General features: G+C 51.9%; 1 protein-coding gene across 1 annotated transcript in view; it reads left to right on the forward strand.

Moving 5' to 3' along the window:
- The window catches only part of PLB1 (phospholipase B1), a 117907-nt gene that overhangs the window by 88521 nt on the left and 10868 nt on the right, over positions 1-18518 (forward strand). Inside the window, exons 44-55 of the mRNA XM_070428921.1 lie at positions 4619-4684; positions 7088-7148; positions 7918-7976; positions 9528-9595; positions 9859-9902; positions 10117-10216; positions 13063-13114; positions 14453-14533; positions 15967-16029; positions 16380-16382; positions 16901-16995; positions 18330-18411. Of these exons, the coding sequence (XP_070285022.1) occupies positions 4619-4684; positions 7088-7148; positions 7918-7976; positions 9528-9595; positions 9859-9902; positions 10117-10216; positions 13063-13114; positions 14453-14533; positions 15967-16029; positions 16380-16382; positions 16901-16995; positions 18330-18411 (774 nt within the window). The remainder of the gene's footprint in view (positions 1-4618; positions 4685-7087; positions 7149-7917; positions 7977-9527; positions 9596-9858; positions 9903-10116; positions 10217-13062; positions 13115-14452; positions 14534-15966; positions 16030-16379; positions 16383-16900; positions 16996-18329; positions 18412-18518) is intronic.

Consider the following 18518-nt stretch of genomic DNA (forward strand, 5'->3'; position numbering starts at 1 on the left):
GGAGCAAAGGAGATAGTCCAATGATGTCACAACCAGTGCACCGTGGATGCCTCCACTCAGAGGCCAGCTGCTGGCCAAAAGGCTGGGAGCCCAGAGGACCCTGCTGTGCCAGGTGTAAATGGTTTAATGCTAAGTCCTGAGCATGGCCCAGGGGTCCTAGGGGAGGAGCCAGGCCACCTCTGTAGTGGGGGTACTTGGGGATTCAGAACAATGTTTCAATATTATTCCTACCCATATGGTCATACTGAGCATCAGCCACGGATGTCCACTCTGCCCATTCAACCTTCCATTAAATAGTAAGAGTAATAACAGCCCATTCCAGGGGTCTGTCATGGCTCTTCCTCCCCACAAACATTTGTCAAGTACCAGGTTGGAGCCTCGGCACTGGGTCACCATGGGCCTCAAGGGGACCTCTGCCACTCTCTGCCCCACCCAGACCAGGCAAGGAGCCCCGACAGGGCACCGCTCCACCAACACTCAAGCCACGGTGGGCTCTGCTCCTCCTCTTGTGCAGAGCCTGGCTGGGCCTGGGTGAGCAGAGGAGAGCAAATCCAACCTCCTGGAGCCCTAAAAGCCCAGCCTGGAAGAAGCGGTTGCCAGGCAACCCCAGGGCCCATTCCCAAAGGCTCCATCTGTCAGCTAGCCCCATTTCACCGCACCAGGCAATGTAGCATGCTGTGTTCCTCAGGTCCCATCTGCTCCCTCCCATGTGCCTGGGAGCTATATAAAGTCCACCAGCATCTCGGTGTGAGCTGACAGGCCAGGCAGCACGTATTTTAGTCCTAGCTGTGTCTAAACATAGAGGCGACAGGCAGGACCCAGTCTGGAGGGATGCGAGCAATGGGGAGCTTTCTCAGACTCCTCCCTGCTCCTCCCCTGCCCCAGGCAACTGCAAGTGTATTCTGTCCGGCCAGGTCGGGCCCTTAACACTCCATGGATTTCTAATGGACTTTTGGGTTGGACAAATGATTTCACAGCCAGCTTTTCAATAGCCACTGTGTGGACTGTGACTATGGGCCTCTTACGGCCTGCATCACCTCTCTTCCCACTCCTTCCCTAATTCAGGAAGCTGGCGGTGGCTCCTCGGACTTGGAAGAAAGCAGTTGAAGACCATCCCAGTCCTTTCTAAGCTCTTACTCATCTTGCTCTCTCTAAGCATTTGACAGAAACTCCATGAGTTTCCTGGATGCAAAAGCACCCCATTGTTCTGTTTTCTAGTTGTTGCCCCTTCTTATCTCTTTTAAAAATTTTATTTATTGAATTTTTTTTAGAGCGAGATGGGGGGATATTGACTTGTTACCTTTATTTATGTATTCATTGGTTGATTCTCACATGTGCCCTGACCAGGGATCGAACCCGCAACCTTGGCTTTTGGGAATGACACACTAACCAACTGAGCCATCCAGCCAAGGCACTTGTCTCTTTTAATGTCCCTCTTCTCTTCTTCCAGCCTTGAAAGTGTGGACATTCTCCAACTGTGTCTCAGCCCTATTCTCTCATCTCTCTCTCCCCATCCCCTCACTCTGAGATTTGTCCATTTCCAGGGCTTCCTGTTAATTTTCTTTGCATGAGACGCGCCAGTCTGTGTCTTCATTTCTTTCTTTCCCAAACTCCCCTCTGTGTGTCTAACCCTTGAGAGCTGTTTCCCCTTGGATGCTCCATATGCTGTCAGGTTACTCCGACGGCAGCCTAAAGGGATGGTCAGGGTATCAGCTACGCAGGGAAACCAGAGAGATGCACAGAGAGAGGCAGAGAAAGAGAAACCAAAATGATTCCCAGCGATATCACATCCAGTCTTTTATTTTTGAAAAAGCGGAGGTTTGTTGGATTCCATTACGTGTACTGTTTCATGGTGTTTCTATTTTGAATGACAGATGGGGGACACTGTTACCTTCTGAGTGCTTTGGACTTCTAAACCTCCTGATCCCACCCTGACCTCACCATCACCTCAAATTCAACAAGCTCTCATTCAAAAGCTAATTTTTGCGTATGAAGCGTTAAAATAGGAGCTAAACATCTGTCTTCCCAAACGCTGTGCTCCCTAGGGCTTTCCTGTTTCTGTCATTGCCTGGTTTCCACCATTCTAAGGCACGGAACCTCAGGCAGGAACCCTGCCTGAGAGGAGTCTTCCCTGCCCCTCCCACCTGCCCCTGCTTTCCATTCCCACCACCACCATCCTCCCAACCCACCCCCTACCCCCACCCTCCCCCCCACCCCCAGCCACACACACACACCCTGTTCAGATCCTTAGCACTTTGCATGTTAAAGGTCATCTGGTCCTACCTTCCCATCATAAAACAACAGAGAATTCTGTAACCACAGGGTCTCAGCAGGAGGGCCGTGGAGTACTGTTGATGTGATTCTCGTTGGATAAATGAATTCTTCTACCACATCCCTCCCAAGGCATCACCACAGCCTCTACTTACACTTCTGTACTCTCCGGGCAGTGGCTACTCCTGAACAGGTTGTGAAACTAGCCTAGTAGCTCATGAGCCAGCCCATTTGGGATGGGATGGGATGTCAGAGGTCATGGCTGCTATGTCCTCCTCCTCCTACCACCCTTCCCTGATCTTCTCCCTGAACCGTTTTTGGCAGAGCAGCCTCGCCAGCCCTGCCTCACGGACTAGGCATGCCTCCTTGGAGCACGGCCCCTCTCCGGGGGGGTGCCCAGACCTGCCTGTACACGCTGGTTTGGTCTGAGCAGCACAGACAGAAAGCCAGAAGCACCACTCCTTCACGGTGGAACTTTAAACCTGGTGACACAGCCAAGACGAACGTGACCTTTTCCCGAAGCCTCTGACGCATGGTGCTGACTCACGTCAGGTGGCTATCCTGGCTCTGCCCCCACCCCCAGGCAGGCCACACCATCTTTGCAAAGACTTCCTTGTGCTGGAATTTAAAGGGCTTCACCTTCTGCTCACTAGTGTTCCCAACGGAGCCGAAGAGAGCCAATCAGATCAAACGATGGCCTCTCTCTTCCGAGGCATCTGCTCAACCCCAGGCCTGTAAGCCACTCTGACTCATGCACGTACCAGCAGCCTCTGGTCAATAAAACAAGCCCTGGGCGCCCGGCCACCCGTCTGCCGCTGCCCTGGACCTGTTCTTATTGTTCCTGGTCTGGCCTCACTCCCTGCTGAATCCCAGTGTCTCCCTGACCTTTGACCCTTTGACTCAGTTGTCCCTCTCTGGCTCCTCTCCCAACCCTTGGAGCGTATGACCAGACACACTCTCCAGTTTGACTTTCAGCACCTCCAGGAGAGCAGGGTGTGTCTCTGCCCTCTGGTTCTTCTGTGCTTACCACTCTGGGACTAGCTCCAGGCCCCAGACCCTAGGCCCAGGCAGGGCTCCCTTGAAGCGGGGGGGAGAATGTTAACGAGAGACCCACCCCGCACTGGTCTGGTCTTTGAGAACGGTACATCCCCAGATCTTATGACCATTCCTCACCACTCACTGCACTATGGCCCAGGATTCTTTGACGTTTCACCGCCGCCTGGCAGCTTCTCACGCGCTCTGTCCAGCTGGGTTGGACACCTCCTTCTATCCTCCCCTCATCCTAGCACTTGGCACAGTGCTCTGAACACAGGGGGGCTCAATGAAAATGGGCCAGTTATGTATAGAATGCTCCCAGGTTGCCCTCATGATGGTGAATGTTCGGGGGATGCTAAACAACATTAGCCGGAGACAAGCCTGGTTAGCCACGGTGACACGCCTGCGTGGGGCCTCTTTCCTCGCACTGTTGCAGGTGGTCCGGGGCGCACTTCCTGCCCTTGGCCCTGAGTACTCCTCCAGCCCATGTGTCAGCAGGAACGCTGACACTCAGGAGGAAGGAGAGACGTGTGTGGTGCCCAGGGAGCCAGGGCCCGTGTCGGGGGCTGAGACTTTGGCACATGTAGATTCGATCCTTCAAGGTGTCTGCTGAGTCCCTGTCTTCCTCTTCCTCCATGTCTGACCACCCAGGGCCTGACAGTGTGAGGAATGAAACCAGGCCAGTCCTGGTCAGCAGGGCCTGCCCAGTCAGGTCAGGCCCTGTTCTCACTCACTATTTGCTCTGTGCCTGGAGCAGATCCCTCGCTCACTCTGGGCCTCAGTTGCTCCTCATCTATAAAATGGGGGTCTCAGGGTCTGCAAACTCAGATCTGATGCCGGGCAGGAACGTGATGGTGTGAATGGGATCAGGATGTAAGAGAGGCAGTGGCAGGGCCAGAATGGAAGAGAGCATGTTTCTTCTGAAATGAAGGGGGAAGAAGACATTAAAAGCAAATTGATAATCATAACTCTTTTTATAAAAGAAAAAATTGCTATAATATGAATCTCTTGCCAGAGAAATTATAAAGGAAAGAAAACAGATCAGTGTGATGATTAGGGAGATGTTCTTAGAACCCTGAATAAAACATACATACATGACCCTTTTTTAGGCCTTTCCTTTATCCCTTGCCAAAGATGATATGAAAACCCCTCTAGGGAATGAACAAAATGATGTTTACACAGTTCTTCCTATTTGAGTGCAGAAAACTCACGTTAAATAAATCTAGAGGACAGGATTATTAGTTCTTATCTTTCCAGAGCAACCTCTGATGTTGTCAGATAACCTCTCCTTGTGGTTTCTTTCCTCTCTTAGAATGAGCCTTTCCTGAGGACCCTGCGGAACAGTAACTACACATACCCCACCAAGCCAGCCATCGAGGTAACTCCTGACGCATGTCCGCCTCTCTCAGGGACAAACCATTTCCACCTGCCAGTGACTCGGGTGGGATGCAGGTTTCAAAGTGTTAGCTTAAGCAGAAATGTGCCCTTCTTACATACTGAAAATGGAAATGTAAAAAAAAAAAAAAAATCGCCTGAACCACAGACTTCCAGGATTGTCCTAACATGTTCTCCGGTGCTTACCTGACAATAGCAGCCAACAAGAGGAAGTGCCCATGGATCAGTTTTCTTTGACCTTTGTACAAACATCATTCTGATTAGGCAACTCAGTTTTTCAAAGGACGAAGGGGAGGCAATAGGTATGATGTACCATTGACTTCCTGAAAGATGAAAGCCAAGCCGAGTAGAAAGAATCCCAATTCCAGGGGCCGGGCCCAACAGGAAGCTGATGCATATCTAGGTGGGTCCCGAGGCTGGTTGGGTTCCAGGTAATCGTAATGGCTCTTGAGGAATCCCAAGGACTCAGGGCCCACGGCTTTAAGGATTACTACTCCAAAGATGGCCTAGAGCCATGGTCGGCAAACTGCGGCTCGCGAGCCACATGCGGCTCTTTGGCCCCTTGAGTGTGGCTCTTCCACAAAATACCACGAGTAGGCGCACACATACAGTGCTATTGAAACTTCGTGGTCCATGCGCAGATGTCGGTATTTTGTGGAAGAGCCGGTATTTTGTGGAAGAGCCACACTCAAGGGGCCAAAGAGCCGCATGTGGCTCACGAGCCGCAGTTTACCAACCACTGGCCTAGAGGATCCTGGACCACACCAGGCCTGTCCTCTGTCTTATGTGTCTTTGCTTCTGCTGCTAGAAGAGTTCGAAACCCAGGCCTAGAAGGTGTGGTTTTTTTCAATAGCTTGCTATTTTAGCCACAGACAGGCAACATCAATAGTACCTGGGAACTCATTAGAAATTCGAAGTCCTGGACATCACCCCAGTCCTACTGAATCAGCATCTGCATTTCACAGGACACCAGGGTACCCGGGCACACTGCAGTGTGTGGTTCTCCCTGTGACAGACCCCAACTGTGTCTCTGGCTCAGCAGCTGGCTGAGATAGTTCTGAAGTACTCACAGCAATAGAACATTTTTTAAAATGTCCCCCAATATTTGTCATAGGCACAACAAACACATTCTTGACTTGAGTAGAACATCCACACAGAAGAAGGAATCTGTGCATGTGATGAATTGAGAAGTTCCTTGGAATAAATTGAGTTATATCAAATTAAGCAAATAATTTTTAAAAGAAGCTTCAGTTTGCTCCCTGGTGAGAAGAGTGTTTTTAAGAAGGCTTGTCTTCGTCATCACCTGATTAAAACAGAAGAAATGAGCTTCCAAATTAGCCAACTAGTCAGTGCCTGTTTGTGGAGCCCTACTATGCGCTCAGCACTGGGCTTGTCCCTCAGGCCATCTTGGAGATATGCAGGTGTTTGCACCTCTGGGGAGGAGGTTCTGTTTCTCCCCCAGCTTGCTGATACTGGTCATTTCTATGCCCTCTGCTTCCCACCCATCCCTTCCTCCAGCACCTGGAAAAGGTGCTCTGTATTATTATTATTATTATTATTATTATTATTATTGATTTGAGAGGGGGCGAGGGAAGGAAGAGGGAGAGATTTTTTGTTCCACTTATTGATGCATTCATTGGTTGCTTCTGGTATGTGCCCTGACCAGAGATTGAACCCACAACTTTGGCATATCTGGACAATGCTCTAACAACTGAGCCACCCGGCCAGGGCAAGGTGCTCTGTATTTTAGAGATGAAGAAAGAAGGAATTTGACTAAAAGTACCCAGGTTATAGGCATTAATTTTTACACGTACAAGGAAATGGTTGGCTATTAAGTTAAATATCCAAAAACATATACACATGTGCAAGAAAAGTATATGCAGAAACCAGGGACTCTGCAATTGTAAAAATGTCATGTTCTTTTTCTAAATATATTCTAACTAATTATTGTTTCGGCTCTGGCATCCTAATTAGTGTCCATTAGCTTAATGTTAAATAACAATACCAAAACCCAGCTGGAATCTCCTATTAGGCGTCCAGAAATGTGTTCTCTGGGAAACCCCCTGTAGTGTGAAGGACTGCGCTGTTTCTCCCCTGCTTCGGTAGGAGTGCCGGCTCCACTTAGGAGTGGAGAGAGTGGAGATGGAAAAGACTGTGTGTGTTCCCACCATTATGTGTTTTGTGCATAGGGATGGGCAGGCACCCATTCTCTCCTCTCTCATTTCTGTCGCAGACCATTTACAGCTAACAGGTCCTTCCCTCACATGACCCCCTACAGTGACATAGTTCTAGCCGCCACCAAACGCTCCTTAGCTAGTTCTCGGCTGAAGCTAACTTCCCTGCACAATGAGTGTTGGGCGTTGTGTCTTTCCTCCTGTTGATTTAGAACTGGGGTAGTGACTTCCTGTGTATGGAGTGGACTCCGTCCAACAGTGTTCCCACCTCGGGTGAGTGAAACGTCATTTCCCACTTCACTCAAGGGCCTTGTTAAGTGTCCAGGTGGTGGGAGACCCTGCAAGCACATCCTGGAGCCTTGGGCAGGCCTCGCCGATTCCCACGCAATGCGGTCCTAGATCTGGTGTCACTGGAGAATAGCTGGCCTGCAACCCCTGCTGGGCTCCCAGGCCTCTCCACAAATCACACTTCTCGGGTCCACTTAGTCCCAGGGGCAGGCCCTCGGGCCTCCCTGCCCTGGGAGGTAGGGCCATTCGGGGATTGGGGTCCTCTCTGCCTACACTCATGACCCCCGCAGCTAGGACTTTCCTGGACCGCTCCAGTGGGAATCCGGCTCCTCTCAGGATGGACAAGGCCATCAAGGTCGTTACCCTTCAGTGCCTTGGTTGCTCTAATGCAGGGGTCCTCAAACTACGGCCCGCGGGCCACATGCAAATACAAATATTGTATTTGTTCCCATTTTGGTTTTTTACTTCAAAATAAGATATGTGCAGTGTGCATAGGAATTTGTTCATAGTTTTTTTTTTAAACTATAGTCCGGGCCTCCATCGGTCTGAGGGACAGTGAACTGGCCCCCTGTTTAAAAAGTTTGAGGACCCCTGCTCTAATCATGTAAGAGGCAAAGTTGCTAAGGCCCTAGGCTGGAAGTAGTGTAGTGGGGACCTATGGGACTACAGCAGAATCTCAGATTTCTAGTCAAGTTGATGCTTTAAAAGAAAGACCTCCGCCCTGACCATCCGTCTTTTTGCCTGTCTATCCTAGTCCATGAGCTCCGACCAGGAGACATCAAAGTGGTGGCAGCCCTGGGTGACTCGCTAACTGTGAGTACTGAGCTGTGCCAGGCACGGGCACCCGCCAAGCCCTGTGCGGAATCAGCTCTTCCTCCGCACCGGCTCTGCATTTAGCTGGCACTAGTGAGAACCTACCTGTGTCAGGCACCAAAACACAGCCAGGCAGCCACAAGACATCACCAGGCAATCTGTAATGCTCTGCCCTCTGCCCTTCCGCAGTCTCGCTCAAACACCGCCTCCCCAGGGAGAAGCCATATACCTACACATACCCCTTTCCCCATTGTCCCCAAGCATTTTGTCTCTGCTAAGGTACTCAGCCAAACCTGCCTGCCTGTATCAGGAAACTCACCTCCATCTACCTGACTCACAGAGTGGTGGTCTTACCCACCCCTTCCCAGCGCCCCCTCACACCGTTTGAAGATGTGTTCTTTGGGGCAGAGGGAGCCCAATTCCTGCACATAGCACAGTTTCACTAAGGGAATCCTATTAGCCAACTATTTAGCTACTGCTGTGTGCACTCTGCTAACAATTCTGAGAGGAAAGAAGAATGAGACGTAGCCGTAGCCCTCATGAAATCTATTCAACTGGGAAAGCAAGGAATGTACACAGAAGAAGCTACATAATCATATAGATGACATACAGGCCTTTTTTTAAAAAAAACACAGATATTTATTTCTGTAAAAACAAACAACTTCCCCCCAGGTGTGTGAATGTGTTTTAACTTTGGTATGATTAGCTTTGGTGGCGTGTGTATGTGGGTCAGGGGTGAAGAGGGGATGGGGCAAGATTATAAGGTGGGGTAGATTATTAATTTTTAAAAACCTTTGCATCATTTCACTAGTTATGGTGACTACGCATTATTTTTATAAGTTTTGAAGAGGAATTCCTCTCTCTTTTTTGAGATAGGGCATTTTGAGAAAGTTTTATAAAGGAGATAAAAACTGGCAAGGGTCTTAGAGAATGAATTCAACACGGGTCCAAGGCCCTCCTGTTTCAGATCAGTTTGCTTAGACCTGGAGATTTGTGTGGACAGGAAAGGAGCAAGTGCGTGAAGGAAGGAAAGTGGAAACCAGGTTATGGTGAACTCAGGAAGCTGGTAAAGGGGTTTGGCTCTGACCCTGTGGGTAAGGGAGACCCACTGAAAGGTCAGGGTCAAGGGGAGGTGCGAAGACAAGGTGAGCTCAGAAGAGCAGCCGGACAGCTGGTGAGAAGGGAGCAGGCACTGGAGAGCGTGGGGTCAGGTCGGAGGTTAGAGTGTTGTCCACAGCGAGAAGATGACCGTCTCACCTCAGAATGTGGCAAAGGGAACAGCAAGAAAGAGGTGGGAGCTAGAGAGTGTGGGAAGGAAGGATCTTGGTTCTTCTAGGACTTGGTTGCTGGTTGTATGTAGAGGATTGAGGAGTCAGGACAACTCAGAGGTTAAGTGGCCTGGAGAGAAGCTGGTACATTTTCAGAAAAGGTCAATCCAGGCCCCGGCTGCTACACGAGGGCACAGCCCCCCCCCCCTCCCCCCCCCCCCCCCCCCCACACACACACACCCCCCACCAGGGCTGCAGCCTGCTTTCTCTTTGCCTTTTGCAGACAGCGGTGGGAGCCCGCCCTGGCAACTCCAGTGACCAGCTCGTGTCCTGGCGGGGACTGTCCTGGAGGTGAGGATGTTCTCCGCTTCATTTCTCTGGGTGACACTCCCCCAGAGGCTATGAGTGGTGCTTCCCTGTTAGCCCTGTGGAGACGGAGACGAGGCCAGGCTCCATGGCCCGGCACCGAGATGCAAAGGACCTGGTGCTCACGTTGGTCCTCAGGGTGACGGGAATCCCGTACCGGGGGCAGACTCTCTGGTTCTGACTCAGAAATATGACGACATGTGGCGCAGCCGGTCGGGCGGTTTGAACAGATGTGTTTCTCTCCCCAGCGCTGGAGGGGATGGGGTCTTGGAGACGCACACCACACTGCCCAGTAAGTAGCAACACGCAGAAGTACCATCACGGTGGCCGCAACAACCCCTCGCTGGGGCCAGGGCCTCCCCTGAGCAGCAGCAGGGGAGTCATCTGCAAGGAGGGAAGTCCACCAGCCCCGAAAAGACCCCAAACCGCCCTGCCCCCACCTGTGCCCCAACGCTGCACATCCACCTCCCACTCACCTGTGCTGTCTGCTTTCTCCCTCTTAAAAGACATTCTCAAGAAGTTCAATCCTCAAATCCTCGGATTCTCCACCGGCACCCAGGAGGAGACGGCAGGACTGAATGTGGCCGTGGAAGGCGCCAGCGCTCGGTGAGTGGACATGGGTACAGGAGGGAGAGTGGAGGGCGGGACCTGGGAGCCTGGCCCCAGGTGAGCAGTAATCGCTGCCAGGCTCGGAGCACTTCTGTGTGCCTGGCCCTGCGCTGGCCCTCACGTGGGTGGTCTCCTGTGATCTCACACCCTTCAAGATGGACACTGAGGCTTAGAAAGTTTCCCAAATGGTCCAAGCTTATCATCGAACGTTATCAGAGGACCCAGGATCAGACCTGGCTGGCTCGGGGCCTTTAGCTCCCTGCCCGGCAGAGGTTCAGCGAATTTCTCAGGGACTCGGTGTGTGACCCCGTGGACAGCCCGCCTCCCTCCCTCCCCGCACCTCAGATCCTCCAGTGTGGAATCTGAAAAGGCTGTTATTGTGACATTAGGGAGTGAGGTGTGCGGCCCGGGAACAGCATGGTAGTTGTTTGTTTTCACTCAGGTTTCTGTTGTTGACAATAATCCAGATAATTAAAGCTGAAATGCCTGGCAGAGTTCTTTGATTTTCTGCACCGAATGTGCTGGGTGTTTCCTTTTAGCAGGATTGCTGCGCTCAGATCACCAAGGAAACGACGCTGCCCTGACTCACGGTGTTTACAGGAGCCTTCCTTTCAGTCTAGTGAGGAGGGCCCCACGCTCGGTGCGGCCCTGAGACACAGGAAGCCATGTCAGTTCCTCAACGTCATAAGCAAGAGGAACTAATTTATCTGAAAAAAACAAAACAAAACTGGGCTTCGTGGGGTCCTGATGTCAACATCTAACTGCTGTTATAACTATTATTATTATTACCATCATCATCATCATCGTTGTTGTTTCATTATAATTTACAGCCCAGGCTTCATTAACCTGGAGGTGATTCTTCAGTCTGTTGACATTTTAGCCCCTTTCTCGCTTCACTTCTCTCACTGCCTTTTCTATTTTACTGCTGCTCCAAGGTGGTTACCAAAATACACAGAAAAGTCAAAAGGTGAACTCCCTCCCTACAAAGGGCTTACTGTCCAGTGAAACAAACAAGTAACTTTTGGGGGGAAATGTTGCATACGGCAACATTGCAGACTGAAATGGTTTTGTACTTAGGAGCCCAACCAAGAGAATAGAAAAGTGTAGGACCAGGCAGTGAGGACCAGGCAGTCTCAATACAGATGCAGAAGGGACCCCAGAAATCATGCATCCAACCCCTTCGTGTAAAAGCTGAGGAAAATTCAGCCCTGGCAGGGTTGGGTAGCTTGAGTGAGCTCACGCAACAACTTCGTAGCAAAACTGAAAGGAGAACCCGGGTCCGTAACTCCAAGAGCAGGGCTCTTTGCACCGAGATGGAAAAGGAAATGGAGGCGGTGTGGACGCATGAGCTCAGCGGAGAGAAGGCTCACAGGGAAGGTGGGACGTGCTCTGAGCCTGAAGAACATGGCTGGGGAGAGAGGAGGAAGTGGGCGTTCCTGACTTCCCCTAGTGCTCATGTGAACTTCTCGCCCATGAATTCCCCTCGTCACATCTTGAACCTATTAAAAGGTTATGGGTACTTCTGTGGTCACCTTTAACCGGGTCAGGCTTTCTTTATGGCTTTCTGATGTACCCACCAATGGCAGGACTGTATGGGTATGGCCCTGGGTGTGTAAATGAGACACAAGGGCAGGGAAGGTGTCATGTTTGCTTGGCCACGTGCCCAGCTCATTGCGGGCATGCAGAGATTTTAAATGGCCATCCTGTACCAGCAACTGTTTCTAGGACTTCCTCCAAGGAGGCCTCTATTGGCTGTATCTCTTTGCTGACATAATTTCTCATATACATACTTGAAAAAAAAAAAAGGTTTAACTGACATACAATACACTGTCATTAAAAGTCTGCAATTTAATGTTTTGTACCAGCATATGCCTGTGAAACCATCACTGCAATCAAGATGATAAACACATCCACCACCCCCAAATTTTCCCTGTGCCCCTTTGTAATCTCTCCCTCTTGCCCCTTGCTGTCCCCTACCGCACTCCAGGCAACCACTGACCTGCTTTCTGTCGCTATAGATGAGTCTTAATTTTTCTAGAATTATATGTAAATGAGATCATAGACTATGTATGCCTTCTTGTCTAACCTTTCAGCCAGCAAAATTATTTTGAGATGCATCCATGTTGTTGTTTGAATCGGTAGTCCGTTCGTCTTTATTGCTGAGTAGCGTTCCATTGACACGCAGGTCTCTTATCCGGAGTATTCATTGCCTTATTCTTGGCGGACACCCAGGAGGTGAAGGGAGAACGAACCCTGTCCGTTTTTGTCTCCCCAGCCTGTCTTGCTGGGAGGGGAAACGTGGGGAGATGGAGAATGGTGTGGAAAGAGAAGAAAAACAAAAGGATTAAAGGGCAGAGAATGGGGCTTAGAAGCTAAGGCTAACGGAGTCGGGAAGCCTGGAAGGGGAAAGCTGAGGGATAATTTAGGGCTGTGACTTTTTAAAAAATACACAAAAGGTTATTTTTAAAACGGGCAGCCGATTAAGAAGTGAACAGGCTCAGCTTGCAATGAAAGCACTGGATGAACTGTAAGGGCGCTTCCCTGCTGGGGAGGCTGAGCAGATGCCACCTCACGTGGCCAGGAGGATGGGCCGACAGGAAGAGGTGGTGGGATCAGACGAGTCTCCAGCAGGGTCTGGGTCCATGTGGCTCTGAGGTCATGGCAGACCTTTGATTATTACTCGGCGGAGATTTCCTGAGAATCAAGCCTTTCAATACATTCTGAGGGAATAAACTTAACATAATGCGAGTCTTTTGGAAACACATCCTTGCCAGGCCAAACTCCTGCAGCTTGAGCCCTTGCTCCTGGGCCCACTCTAACCATCCCTCTCTTCTCCTGCCTAGGGATATGCCAGCCCAGGCCCGGGACCTGGTGGCTCGAATGAAAAACAGCCCTGTGAGTACAGGACCCGGGTCTCTAGCTGGGGTGGGTCAGTGGCTCTAACAGACCCCTACGTCCCACTGCAGCTTCTGCTCTGGGCATGTCTGTATGAGGGGCCAAAGGAGCCACAAGCAGGCCTTGCCACAAAGGCACCCTCTTGGCTGTCCCCCTGGCCCTGCCCCCTACCCCTAGGGTGGGAAGCAGAAGGGAGAGAAGGAGCAGAGAGTTGGAGATCGGAGATCGTGGCATTGGCCTCCAGCAGCTTCCCCTTTAGGGAGCTGGCTCTGCAGAGCCCTATTATGTAAATGCTGGTTCTAAAAATAGGCTTCTCATTCCAGTCCTTCCTCGTTCCCAATCCCAGCCCCTCGCAACCTTCTCACTAGTAATTTCTTTTTTAATGCTCTGTGTTTATGCCTTGGAATCCAGCTCCTGGCGGGACTCCTATTATGGTGGCTGAGTGGAGAGCGGCTCCTTGGAGGGCCTCTCAGCCCCCACCCTGCCTCTGAGTCCCCACATGGCCTCCTCTCCAGGCCCCACCTTGGTCTACCCCCTGCTCCCACACCTGGTCTACTTCCTGCTCCCACACCTGGTCTACCTCCTGCTCCCACACCTGGTCTACCCCCTGCTCCCACACCTGGTCTACTTCCTGCTCCCACACCTGGTCTACCTCCTGCTCCCACACCTGGTCTACCCCCTGCTCCCACACCTGGCCTACCCCCTGCTCCCACACCTGGTCTACTTCCTGCTCCCACACCTGGTCTACCCCCTGCTCCCACACCTGGTCTACCCCCTGCTCCCACACCTGGTCTACCTCCTGCTCCCACACCTGGTCTACCCCCTGCTCCCACACCTGGCCTACCCCCTGCTCCCACACCTGAAGAGCCCTCCCAAGAAGCAGCTCTGGGTTTTTGCTTCCGGCTACATCTTTTGCCCTGGCTCCTCAGAAGGCCTTAATGCACTCCACTGCACACGGGCTGCAGCTTTCTAAGGATGATTTCAAAGGGAAATCGTCCCCTGCAGTGTGTGAGCAGAAGATACATGTGTACACCTGTATGTTCATTCATTTTCTCTCTCTCTCTCTCTCTCTCTCTCTCTCTCTCTCTCTCCCTCTCTCCCTCTCCCTCCCTCCCTCCCTCCCTCCCTCCTTCAAGAGCTCCCTCCCTCCCTCCCTCCTTCAAGAGCTCCCTCCCTCCCTCAGGAGCTCCCTGCTCCAGCATCACGGTGAGGGTGAGGCATCATCTCTCCACTGTGAGACAGAGAGAGTGAGGGACACTTGGGGGCAGTCTGGCCAGGGAAGCACCTCCTGAATGTGCCCCCCACAAAGCCCTAAACCTAGGAACTCTATCCCCTCAGGAAATCAATCTGGAGAAAGACTGGAAGCTGATCACTCTCTTCATTGGGAGCAACGACTTGTGTCATTACTGCGAGAATCCGGTAGGCCCCTGACCCGCCCCTCGGGGACCAGGAGAGGGAGATGCTGACCAGTGGCGTTATTGTGCCCGGGGCCCTGAGCGCCCTCATGGGAGTCACCTTGCCTGCTCTCCAGGCACCTGAGTCCGCCCAGGCAGCCCTGGCTCATACATGCCCCATGAGGCCTGGCATTTCCGACTGCAGGAGGCCCCTCGGAGACCAGCTTCATTGGTCTGATTCCAGAAGAGTCTAGAAGCACCCATGCTGGGCACTGCTGATGGGGTGGCCTCTGTAATGCACACACATGATTTCTGGTAGCCAGTGGGTAACTTGTGAGACCCACCCCCCACCTGCTTGCAGTCTCTGCCCTGTTTGTTGGTGTTTTTCGTGGGGGTGGAGGGGGTGCAGGGGAGCTGAAACCATGTCATACCTGGGCTGGCTGAAACTGAACCCATCCCAATAGGAAGGCTTGCTGCACTTCAGGGACATCATGAGTTAACCAACCGCAGCCTGCCGGCCTGGGAACCACCCCTGTGCCTAATGTTGTTTCTGTGCGGAAACGGGTCCAGACTTACAAACCTTGGGAAGTTGTAACTTGTGGAATACATCTTGTTCTAAGTTGAGGACATCCTGTATTTTATTTGGCCAGAAAAGACAGCTGCCATTACTCAGAGGTTGTGGTAGAATGTTTGACAGGCACAGGCGGGGGGAGAAGGCATTCATCATTCCTTGTGGCTCAGAGACACCACCGGAGCTGCATGAGAATTCCTTCCCCCACATGGGTCTCGCTCTTCCAGCCCCCCCTCCCCCTTCTCTGCCTGACTGCGCAGACCCTGGAGGCAGTGACACCGCCCCAGGGGGATTGAAATGTCACTGCATCTTGGACTCAACAGGGTCCAGGAAGCCAAAAGTGACCTCAGAGCCACCTGTGGGGACTTGGGACAGGAAAATGCCTCCACTAGCCCCAGAATGCCTGTCCCTTGTGTAAGCAGGTTTATACTGAAAGTATTTTTGTGAAAAGGACCTGACTGCCATCCCACAGGACTAACTAGGAAGGGGCTTAACCAGCTTCAGTCGGAAGATGGGTCAGAGGAGCCCACAAAGAACCGTAGGAGTTACGGGGAGTGCATTGGGCCAGCATGGCCATATGGTTGGAGAAGAATGAGGCCAGTGACGGAAAGGTCTGGAGGAGTAGCAGGCCCAGCACTGCCAGGGGCTGCCTGTGAGCTTGAGATGCCACAGAGTGGGGTGCAGTGGGGATGATTCATGGTGTCTAATAGAGACCCTGTCCACCAGCAATGAGGGCTGGGCTTCTAGCCGGTCCAGTGCCATCCAAGCCCCTGTGCAAATCCACTCTGCCACCATCCCGGGTGCCCAGGGCCCTCTGAGCTGGGAACAGACCACTCTCCTCCTCTGAGGAGCTCCCAGGGCTGAGGAGAGCCCTTCTTTCTTCACAGGAGGCCCACTCAGCCAGGGAATACGTTCGGCACATCCAACAGGCCTTGGACATCCTCTATGAGGTAGGACAGAGCAGCAGCACATCCTGGGTCCCCTTTCCTGTTGGTAACCTCCTGCCTGCTCGCTCCCTGGGGCCGCTCCCAGGGTGCATGTAGGCAAGTTTGTTCTGTTGGGAGAGATGCATGCTGAGCAGAGCCCCACTGCGAGCAGGCACCAGGACGCTGGGTGGCATGGGAAAGGCAGCCGCCGGCTCCTCTGCGGGGACATTCTGACCGGATCAGACTGCATTGCTGGTGGCAAAGAGCTTGCCTCTGAAGCCCGTTGGCCTTGTTGCAGCCAGGTGGTGTGGCTTACCAGCAACGTGACTTCTCTGGATCTTAGTTTCTCAATGTAGAAAGTGGGGCCGATAGAGGAGGTTCACTGAGATTAATACGAGTCATATTTCCTCTCTGAGGCTGTTTCTTTATTGGTAAAAGTGGGGAGGGAGAAGTTGGCTTGTAGATAATCCCTTAGGCCAGCGGTTCTCAACCTGTGGGTCGCGACCCCTTTGGGGGTCGAACGACCCTTTCACAGGGGTCGCCTAAGATCATCAGAAAACACATATATAATTACATATTGTTTTTGTGATTAATCACTATGCTTTAATTATGTTCAATTTGTAACAATGAAAATACATCCTGCATATCAGATATTTACATTACAATTCATAACAGTAGCAAAATTACAGTTATGAAGTAGCAACGAAAATAATTTTATGGTTGGGGGTCACCACAACCTGAGGAACTGTATTAAAGGGTCGTGGCATTAGGAAGGTTGAGAACCACTGCCTTAGGCTCATTCCAGTAATCATCAGTGCCCTGCCCCTCCCACATCCCCTCCTCCCCCCCACCAACTGCCTGGGAACTAATGAAACCCGCCCCTCTGCTCCCACAGCTTCCAAGGGCTTTTGTCAATGTGGTGGAGGTCATGGAGCTGAGCAGCCTACACCAGGGCCAAGGCGGGAAATGTGACATGCCACTGGCAGCTCAGTAAGTACCTGGTCCCGGTCCCAGGGTGAGGGCACCCTGGGGAGCAGGGCTCACAAACGCCAACAGTGAGACCATTGCACAGAGCAGACAGTCTTACCTAGTGGGCAACTAGCCAGGGACTTACAAAATCACTTGGAAAGGCCTCTACATTATTGAATGCCAACTGTATACATGTCACTTCCTTTCTCAGGACCTACCTCAGTTTGCTTTTCTGTAAAGTGAGACAGACAGACCAAATGATCCTTAAAACCTCCTGAATTGCCAACAATTCCAAACTCCAGCTCCAGCAAGTCGCTCTGTGTTTGAGAGGCAGCAGAGGGCCATGAGCTATACCTGGCCTCAGATCCTGGCTCTGCCATTTAGGACCTGTGGGAGCTTGCCCAAACCACCTCACCCTCTCTGTGGTTTCTACTTCTCACCTGTAAAATTTCCTTACAAAGTAGATGGGAAGTCTAGAGTCAATGTATGTCAAGTACTTGGCCCCAGTGGGGCAGGTGCTCAGGAAACAGTAGGTTTTATAATGTCCTTCAGATGATTGTCCTTGAAAGCAGCTGCAAGATGAGAATTTCTGTTGGGGGCTAGAATTTATTTAAAGCCCAGCTGTTACCCTGGCAGGGAGTTGCCATCTTCTGAGACCAGAGGGTCTCCCAGAGAGTTTTACTATGGGGAGGAGATTCTGTAGGGGGTTGAAGGGTCCTATCTGGGTCCAAATGGATTTGGTGGGAAGATGACAAGCTAGTTCCATTATTGATAGGAACCTAGCCCCCCGGGTGGAGTGGCCAATAGCTGGGGGTATGGTGGGATCCTCCAGCAAGGCGGTCTTACATTCCACCTTGTCAAGGCATCTCAAGCTGATTGACCCACCCTAGCTTCTCAAGAGACTCCCCACTCTGGAGCTCTGAGGGAGAGTCCCAAGCAACTGGAGATAGAGAAGGGAGGCCTCAGGAACATAAAGGAGAGGGACTGGGCCATCATGGCCGTCTTCACCCAACTCCATCCCGCTCCCTACCTGGTCATTCTCTGGACAAACCACAGAAGCCACAAACTTGGAAAGGAGCAGCCAGGTGGCATGGGGAATGGGTGGCCTGTCCACATGGAGACCCAGGCATCAGGTGCCAACTCTTCCACCTTCTCTCTCAACAAGTACCTGCTGGACCTTGAGGTTCCGTTCTATGACCTGGGTCCATGAGTCAGCAAGGCTGTGTTGTGGAGGCACCTGTGTGTCATCACCTTCCCTGTGGGCAGCAGCTTCCTCTGAGTGGGGGTCAGCCTCCCAGGGGCCCAGAGCCAGGCTGCCCCCAGGGAGCTTCTCCATAGGACTCCTTGCCTTATAGGAGCAACTGCACTTGCTTCAGACGCTTCCAGGAGAACTCCCCAGAGATGCAAGAACTGAAGAAAGTGAACTGGAACTTTCAGGTAGATCTGCACCCCTTCTCTTCCTGCCCCAGGTGAGAGGCACCTTTACTCCAGAGCAAGGACCCAAAGTCATGTGTTCAGCAGGGCTTTCCTGAAAGCAAGTGCTC

The sequence above is a fragment of the Myotis yumanensis genome, unplaced genomic scaffold, assembly GCF_028538775.1.
Source record: "Myotis yumanensis isolate MYYU_CA2020_CCGP unplaced genomic scaffold, mMyoYum1.0.hap1 SCAF_11, whole genome shotgun sequence".
In the NCBI taxonomy this organism is placed as follows: Eukaryota; Metazoa; Chordata; class Mammalia; order Chiroptera; family Vespertilionidae; genus Myotis; species Myotis yumanensis.